This window comes from Carassius carassius, chromosome 41, assembly GCF_963082965.1.
Source record: "Carassius carassius chromosome 41, fCarCar2.1, whole genome shotgun sequence".
NCBI classification, from domain to species: domain Eukaryota; kingdom Metazoa; phylum Chordata; class Actinopteri; order Cypriniformes; family Cyprinidae; genus Carassius; species Carassius carassius.
In genome coordinates this window covers 15,101,297-15,110,289 of record NC_081795.1, presented here as the reverse complement: position 1 = coordinate 15,110,289, position 8,993 = coordinate 15,101,297, and the positions used below count along the sequence as shown (strand labels likewise).

The 8,993-nt window shown below is 34.1% G+C and overlaps 1 protein-coding gene across 1 annotated transcript; it reads right to left on the bottom strand.

Moving 5' to 3' along the window:
- Positions 1–339: 339 nt before the first annotated feature.
- LOC132122832 (uncharacterized) lies at positions 340–4,470 on the bottom strand. Its single transcript, XM_059533299.1, has 4 exons — positions 4,238–4,470; positions 3,267–3,495; positions 1,854–2,988; positions 340–1,681 (listed from the first exon to the last, which is right to left on the bottom strand). Exons 3-4 carry the CDS (start codon positions 2,981–2,983, stop codon positions 1,495–1,497), a joined length of 1,317 nt encoding a protein of 438 aa, XP_059389282.1. The 5' UTR covers positions 2,984–2,988; positions 3,267–3,495; positions 4,238–4,470; the 3' UTR covers positions 340–1,494.
- Positions 4,471–8,993: the final 4,523 nt, after the last annotated feature.

Genomic DNA, 8,993 nt, shown 5'->3' with positions numbered 1-8,993 from the left:
GACTGGTGAATTTATCAGGTTACATTGAAAAATCGTATGATGCTTTCTTACAAAATATTTTCATATCAAATACATGCTCAAATAGAAGCCAGTGTAAAATGAATAAAAGAGTCTGTTTATCAGCCAAAATGTATTGTGTCTTGAAAAAACATATTTTCGATAGAATTCTAATAGTTATAGTGGAATTACATTAATCTATATCAACTATTTACCTTTAAATGCCTAGGGAATTTTTTTTTTCTGTGTGTGATTTTAATTTAATGTTCTTTTTCTCTGAACAATTATCAACATGTGTAATGTGTGTTTAACAAGCAGAATAAATATTCATCACAGAATTCATAAAATATTTAAGAATCATTTATTGACATTTCAATCAACCAAAAATAAAAATTACTGCACAATATAATTTGTATTTATTAATCAAGTGTTGGTAGATTCTGAAACACACTAGAATCTGCAGAAATAAATGCATTCAGATTTGCTACACTTGTCTGTTTTCAGAGGCACCATATACTACTGTAGTAATGTGCACCTGTTCAAATAAGTTGAAATCATTCAAATTCTTCAGAATTTCAAAGTCCTGTAGCAAATGACAGTGATTGTTTTCCGCAAACCTGCATAAAAACAATCTCATACTGATTACATACACTGATTATAAAAAGAAAAAAGGGCATATTTTAAAGCACTATGTTTATGAGAATAAAACGAATGGGCAAAATAAAAATTCTAAATATTGTCATAATGCACAAAAGCATTCATTTCATATTTTGGGTCATGCAATAAACTGTAACCCAACATGCTTTTCAATGTATTAGACATGCATTCCATACCTGAGCCAAAAAAAAAAAAAATCAGTCATTAATATGCTATAAACCTTTATGTATAATATATTTTAAAGCAACTGAATTATAATCGCCAAACTTGTTTCACATGTATTCTTAATATAATTACATGAGATATTTCAAATAAAGGAGAAATATAAGGAAATACATAAAAAAAAGAAAAGACAGACAACTAAAAGGTGACATTTTACATTGCACTGCTTTGCATTATTACAACAGTAAGAATGTTGACCATGTCGCTACATTATTACAAATTCCCATTATGATGAAGCATGATTTTTCATGATAAATAAAGAATGGAGCAAGCCTGTACAGAATATCATTCAATAAAAGTAGCACAGATTTCGTTGACAAAAAAACAAACCGGTAGGGTTAGAGAAATGTAATGTCCCATGTGAAATTCAGTCAGATCTTGACGGGCAGCTATTCATTATGTATATCACTGTAAATTGAAATACCAGGCTAGATCATTAGAATGTATTCAAGGCTATCATCACAGTGCTTCAGATATTATGCTCTCAGTTTCATCAAACCATGCAGCTTTCGCTTTGGAAAAACATAACCGTTTTAATACTTTTTTTTTTACTAACTATTTAGAGCATAAAACATGCTGTCAGAGCCTGGTATTAGTGAGATGCTGGTAAGAGATGGTTTAGGCACTGGAATCCACTTTTAAGCGCTGACTGCGAGCCTTGTAGACTTCAATCAGGAGATCTTTCACATACTGAATCTCTCTCTCTACAGATTCTGCTTTGTCCCGAAGTTCTCTGTTCCGCCCTTCCAAACCATGAAGCTCCTCCTCCAAACAGTCCTGCTCCGCCCTCTTACGCTGACGGTACCTATTGTTTTTAGGCAACATTTGCAGAATAAAATAACATGGTTCAGCTTTTCTGCTCGTTTGAAGCAGACATGCTTACTTTTTTATGAACTCATGCAATATTCTAGAACTTTCATTTGAGTTCATTTCACTTTGTCACCAAAAACACAGATTTAAAAGGAAAGGTACAGTACCTGTGGGCTGCGGACTTGTTCTGATCCCTCTTCTTCTGCTTGCGTTCTCCATGGTTTCTCTCTAAGGAACCTACTTTAACATCTGGTTTAAAAACACACTGACTTTCCCATGACCTTTGTACTGGTTTCTGGACAGGCAACTCTAAAGAGGACCCAACACTGTCTCCGGACAGACATTCAAAGCTTTGATCCCCAAGGCAATCGTGGTGCAAGTAGTCATTATTCTGGATATCAACAGCCCCAGTTCTGACTGGCTGATCGATTTCATTCATGAAGCCGTGATATGGCTCTAAATTGGCAGTGATCTGATGAAAGTAGCACTCGGCTACTTCGGACTGTTTATACGGTGGACAGCTCTCGCTCTCGGTGCTCTGCAAAGTGGGCATCGCAATCCCGTCGTGGCTGAGCATCTTCATCCCGTGGCTATGGCCCTCTCGCCTGTGGTGGGATTCCAGGGACCCACCGAGATCGTAACTTCTCATCATCTCCGCCCGGTAAAACACATCTTCCGTGAAGCAACTTTTTTCTTCTTCCTTCAACAGTATGGCACATTCTCGAACCTTCTTTGTGCTCGCGTGGCTCTTTCCGTAGGATTTGTCAACAGAGCACTGGTCAAAAGCCAGCTCTGCGTAACCTGAATGAGTCCCTTTGAAAGTCCACATTTCCTTCTCAAACACCTCAACGTCTTTACATCCATTCGCTGATATTCTTTGGCTATTGCAGTGTGTCCGAATGTAGCTGTAGGGGCCGGGTCGAGACATTTTCGGTCGATTCATGGAGCCCCCACAGAAGCCTCGCAGGTCGAGCTCTCCAGTTGCCAGGGAAAGCAGCCTGGGATTTGTTTCAGATTGGTTTACATTGTGTGAAGCACAGGGTAACTGATAGTATGACTGTGTAGCCATAGCTTGTAAGCTTTTGTCACATTTTTGCCATTTCTCCAATTTCATAGGTGCCGATTCATACAGGTAATAATCCTCCAGTTGAGCCAGTTCTTCTTTAAGAAGAGTGGTCATAACCTCCAAGTCGGAGGGCATTTGGGCATCATGCTCCAGAGGTGAAGGTGGGATAGAGGAACCAGGAGAGGATTCCGTGGAAGTTGAGTTTGGGTAAGCGTCAAAAGTTTTTGTCATCCAATCTGTAGAGAAAAAACATCCAATTAATTCAATAAAAGCATTTTATGGACATACAGACAAAATATTTTCAACATGCACGGTTGCGCAAAAGTATCATTGGTCTATGAATATCTATAGAATTTTCTATTGAACAATATATGCAAGTAGCAATAATAAAAAAAAAGATGAAACGATGTGGATCACCAAAATATTTGCTTTACTTACTGTACGCCATTAACACATATGCTGCAGTGCGGTTCCCACCAACAATCGGACAAAATAAAAGTGTCGTACTGCTTACCAATTTAGTCCTACGTCTGTGCAGACTCCTCCCTCCGCCTATGATTGGCCTTCGTTAGCCAGTAGGAAAGAGGGAGCTCTTGAGCCGGCTGTGCAAATGAGGCGAGCCTTCCTGAGAATAATCTATGCCGCCACAATTTGCTGTATTTCGGTTGAAATGGTGAATTGCGTACAATGCATGAGAATCGAAGAAATGTCTTATACAGGGAAGAGATGCGAAAAACTGAAACCTGTATGAAAAATAAAAAAGTTAAATGCAATTGTTAATTCCGCTTTCCAGGGTATTTTTTTTTTTTTTAATAAAAACATTTCCTTTTATGGAACTGCACTTTTTCCTGCTAAAACCACAGGCTCATAGACTATTATGAATATTATAATTAACACAAATAAATTATTTTAACTTTGACCTTCAACCTCCAATTTTGACTGAATTGCAATATGTTCTACTAATTTAAATAAAAAATACATCTAAACATTTAAATCTGAATTTGATCTTTTGCTAGAGCTCATTTGTTATTCTGTAATTTGATACCTCGTTAAGTTCAGTGTCAAATGTGAAACAGAGGTTAAAGTAAAGCCTTAAAATACTTACTACAAAATATTTTTTACAGTTCAAAATTAAAAAGTGTTTTTATTCTATTAATATTGTAATTAAATTAATAAAAAAAAAACACACAAAAAGAGTACTATGTTTCATAAACCCTCTCAAAGGCATCTAAAAATAGATCATTATAGCCTACTATATTATTAAAAAGAAGCTTGTTAACTGTACAGAAAATATGTATTCTCAACTAAAAAAAAACGCAATTTCAAACAAAGTTATAACAAAACGTCATGATTAAACCCCATCTCTATACATTTCTGCAGGTTATTCCTGTAGTTCAGAAACCCTGAAAACTAGTTAAACTGAGTTATACACAGTCACAGGAAGTTGCAGCTCATATAAAAGTCTGAATGGAAGTTGACACTTACTCCATCGTGCTGAGGTGGTCCGGTCTGAAGAAGGGCGTCTGAGAGCGCAGTAAATCGCAATGGAGGAGCTCACGTTTTCAATTTAGAAGAACATTGTCTCACTCTTCTTCATTTGGTGTCGAGACTGATCGGTTACACGATAAATCGTTCAAAAGTTTTGGAGAACAGGGGAGTATCACGTCAAACCAAACAGTAACCGCATCACATGAGCTCGTATCCGTCCGCCGCCGCGCCCCTCAGCACAGAGTCCAAACCAGCGGCACAAGTTCAATCCGAACTTCAGCCTCCAGAACATTCATCAGTCAGCAAAGCTCTTTGATGTCGATTAAAGTTCACTGCATTTGCGTTTTAGAAATGTATTTCCTTTTGAAAATAAGTAAATTCTAATGGTTATGAAAGTGGGTCCAGATTGCCAAAACCAGACTGGGTGTATATCGAGTACAAATCTAAGCACAGAGACCCTTATAAAGCACTATTTAACACATGCGACGAGGAAGGACACTATATTACACTATGGAGATGTAACTCTTGTTGCAGCCCTGTTGCATCAGACCTGCTGGAATGTTGCCCGAGTTGAAACTTTGTTGCCACATTTGTCCTGATCCGTTTATGCTTTGGACATGTATAATGAGGTTTCATCTTTAAGACCATTGTTTGCAAGAGGGAGGGAAAAAATCGAGACATTTGCTGTAAAAACACTCATTAGCTTGTTCTGATTTCCACCACACAATGTATAAGGGAGACCGGGGCTAGTTGTCACACTGAGAAGTTTTCACAAAGACTGTTTCTGAGAAACGACAGGGTTTCCAGTCAAAAGTCCAATTACACAAATGTAGGCTATGTGTTGCTCTAGCTGTGATTTTGTATGCTGGTTTTAAATATTCAGTTCAAAGATGTCTTATATTTCGTGTGTGTGGGTGAATTCTGCCCTACAAACTAAAATTAAACTGTCATCATATTTATTCTGTAGCTGCTGGATATCTAGCACACCTTCAGACAGGTGTTATTAAGGGACATTTACATGTTTAAATGTTTCAATTTATATACATTTTAAACGTATATAAACTGTACGTTGGGGTCAGTATATTTAAAAAGAAAAGAAATGAATACTTAATTCAGCAGGGATACACTGATACAAATGATTTCCATTTCAAATAAAAGTTGTAAAACTTCATCAAAGAATTATGAAAGTGTATCCTAGTTCCTGAAAAAGTATTAAGTTGTTTTCAGTATTGATAATAATGATAAATCTTTATTATGCAGAATAAGAATCATAAGAATAATCATAATAAATAACATTTTAAAATATTTTAAATGATAATAATATTATTGTTTTTATTGTATTTGTGATCAAATGAACGCAACTTTGGTAAGTATAAGAGTCTTTTCTCATTTTTTTTACTCTCACTTCACCTTTAGTGTATTTCTGTTTTTATTTACAAATAAAAAGTTTTATTGATGTGTTTTTATGGATGTTTCTGTTTCACAATTTTTTTTTTTATGGTTTCACTTGTTTTTATTTATTTATTTATTTTATTATAATCCTCTTATAGGTTTTTTAATGGCAGGTTTCAGTGACAACTTACATCAAATGTTGTGACAACATGCCCTGCCACTGGGGACATCTCATATCCATATCAAAATGTTTTGTTATTATTATTATTTTATTATTATTATTGGTGGATATGTTTAGTAGCTGTTTTTGCAACCAAGACTGTAAAGTTTGTGTCTATACAGAATTGAACCACCTTAAGAAATGTTCTCTAGTATTATGTTGTGCTGGTGCATTTTGTTCTGTCATCTTGCTGTTCTGCAAGTGCATTTTGCAAAAGTGTTAAAATCACACTTAATAAATTATATACATATAATAAATTGATACCTATTGTATTTCAATGCATTTTATTTTTCATTAAATTAAGTTTAGATAATCTGTAAATACTGAGAACCTTTGAAATATTAAAGCATTAATTTTTAGATTACATATCTGATATTTGAGTTGCAAACTCCATTGCATTAAAACTCTGATACAAGCTCATGCTTAGATCCATTGCACACTTCTCACTGTGTGAAACTAATTACAACTGATGAAAGGGAATGCTTCTCTCTCGCTGCTTAGGTTTTCTGATCTGCTTCAACTTTAAAAAATTGTAATAAAATAAATGATCAATCTGCATGCAAACAAGACATTTAAAATGAATAAAATTTCCAGATTACATCATGTTTCAACTTATTTCTGAATAAAGTTTATTGTTATGTACCAAATGTGCATACTGTAAAAAAATAATCTTGTGTTTTCTCAACAAGAATGGGGTCATTCTCAGATTCTGAGTGCCCTCTATTTATCAATGACAGTCTGCTGCAGACTAGTGCCTTTCACATCTGTCAGATGAAAACATTTTATGTTTGATTTTTCAGCAACTTTTCCCTTTTTTTTCATTTCATTCTTTGTGATTTGTCATTATAACAACATTTGCAGTAAGAATAGCTGTTTTCAGATATCCATCCTCGCCTCTCTGCCATGAAGACTCTGGTACATTGATAAAGGTTACACCATAATTTCATCACCAGCTTGCAAAGAATCCTGCCCCCATTAATGTTTTATGTTCTATCTGGGGTAACATTAGAAATGCACACATGGGTTGCAAGAAAGTCTGTTGCTAAGGTGCCAGTTCTACTCTTACATCTGTAATTAGTGAGAAATTATGATAATTTTTCTCTTTTTTAAATAGCATTTAAACAACTATATATCAAGGCTGAGTAATCAGTTTGTGAGATTTTGCAACCCGTTCTCATCAACTGTTTTCCAAAATGAATTATGTATTTTGATGGGTTTTGGGGGGTAACAAAATGGGGTTTGAAAGGAAAATATTGAGCTTATCACTGTTTACAGTGATATCAGACAGAAACAAAGAAAAAAATACAAAGAAAAAAATCACACATTCCCAGTGTGAGAAAGATTAATCATTTGATTTAATCAGACAAGACAACTACCAACCCACTATTTTATTAAATTTATTTTATTCAGACACAAAACTAGAGAGTCTGATTTTGTACAAAAAAAATAAATAAATAATATATATATATATATATATATATATATATATATATATATATATATATATACACACAAAATCATATAACTAATGTGACGTTTAATAAAATGCTTGATGTACTTTCTTATTTGCCACTGGAAGGAGACATTTTACAAACATTTACAAACATTGAAGATTGTGGTCCCTCCTTTTTAATTACAAAAGCCTGATTAATTATGGTGTATAAATTGGTGTAATCCAGGAATGCTTGTGCGTCATATAGGTTTTCCAAAAAATCATGAGTGGAAGTATATTTCTTTTCTTCACTACCCATACTCTTTTGCAGTCATTTACTGGACAATTCTTTTAAATTTTAAATCTTTATTTAGAGATAAAAGACATTAATGGTTTATAGTAGCAAAACCCAATGAAGCTCATACTATGAGTTTATACATTAAAAGTTACATTGTTTCATCTCATTTGTATTCAGATATTTTCATATATTTCTGGATTTATTTTTAGTAGTGCAATATAGTGTAATGGTACATTATATAAAATAAATATTTATGAAAAATAATATATAAAAGTAATGGTAAACTTTCCTTTTTGCATTCTAAGATGTGTAAAATGCAAAGCAAACGTGCAGCAAAGGTAGAGAGATTGTCACTGTTCTTTGACAGTGCTCAGGCATGTAACCTAAAAAACAAAGGTGAGGTAGGAGTGTGTGTTGACAGCTCTTTGTTGTCACCTTTCAACAGATGGCAGCTGACAGATGTGAGATCTATATGAAGTACTCTGCTTATTTTCCAACACACATTATTTGCTGAATCCTTAAGAATCTATTCAGAATGTAGAAATACCACACCCATTCACTGTGAGCTGTTAAGCTTAAATGGTTAGTTCACTCAAAAATAAAAATTTGCCCATAAATTACTCACCCTCAAGTCATCCTACGTATATGTCTTTATATTTTCAGATGAATCCAGTCCATTGTCTTTGATGTTTCAAGCTGTTTAATGCCACTCGGTGGATGTTGCATGCATCAGTCCAAAAGAAGTTAAATAAAAAGCGACCATCCATTAAAAAAGTGTCTCATACAGCTCCAGTGGGTGAACAAAAGCCTCCTGTAGCAAATCGATGCATTTTTGTAAGAATAATATACATATTCAAGATGTAATTATCACTTTAATGTAGCTTGCACCAACAGTTGTACACAGAAGCAGCTCTGGGAGGATGACATATGAGTTCATATACATCTAGGATGATTTGAGGGTGAGTAATGTTTTGGTGAACTAACCCTTTAAGTTAATGAGCTTTCCTTCAAAAGCATCAGAAGAATTGATGTTGTTTAAAATGGACGTCAAAAAGGTTTATTCAAAAAAATTATTTTTTGAATTTTAAATTTACACATTGTTTCACATTTGATATTTACAGTTGACAGAGATATCGTTTTTTATACCATTCTTCTAGAGGCTTTCTGTGGAATCTTGAAAAAAAATAAGATTTTTCTCTGACGCACATGGTTACAATACTGAATATATTGAATAATAATTATCAATAAACACTCATATAATAAATAACATTGCTTAATTTTTTACATTAAAGTATGTGGAAAATAAACCGCATAAACACATTTAATTTTCATATGACGTTGCTAAAAATTAAATGTGTTTTTGCGGTTTAAGGTTAAAAAAACATTATTTTCAACATACTGTACATCATTC

Bases quoted from the DNA above. Each gene is read 5' to 3' on its own strand.
- LOC132122832 (XM_059533299.1), bottom strand. From the start codon at position 2,983: ATGACAAAAACTTTTGACGCTTACCCAAACTCAACTTCCACGGAATCC. The intron at 1,682-1,853 runs GTACTGTACCTT...TAAAAACAATAG, and splicing joins AACAAGTCCGCAGCCCACAG to GTACCGTCAGCGTAAGAGGG.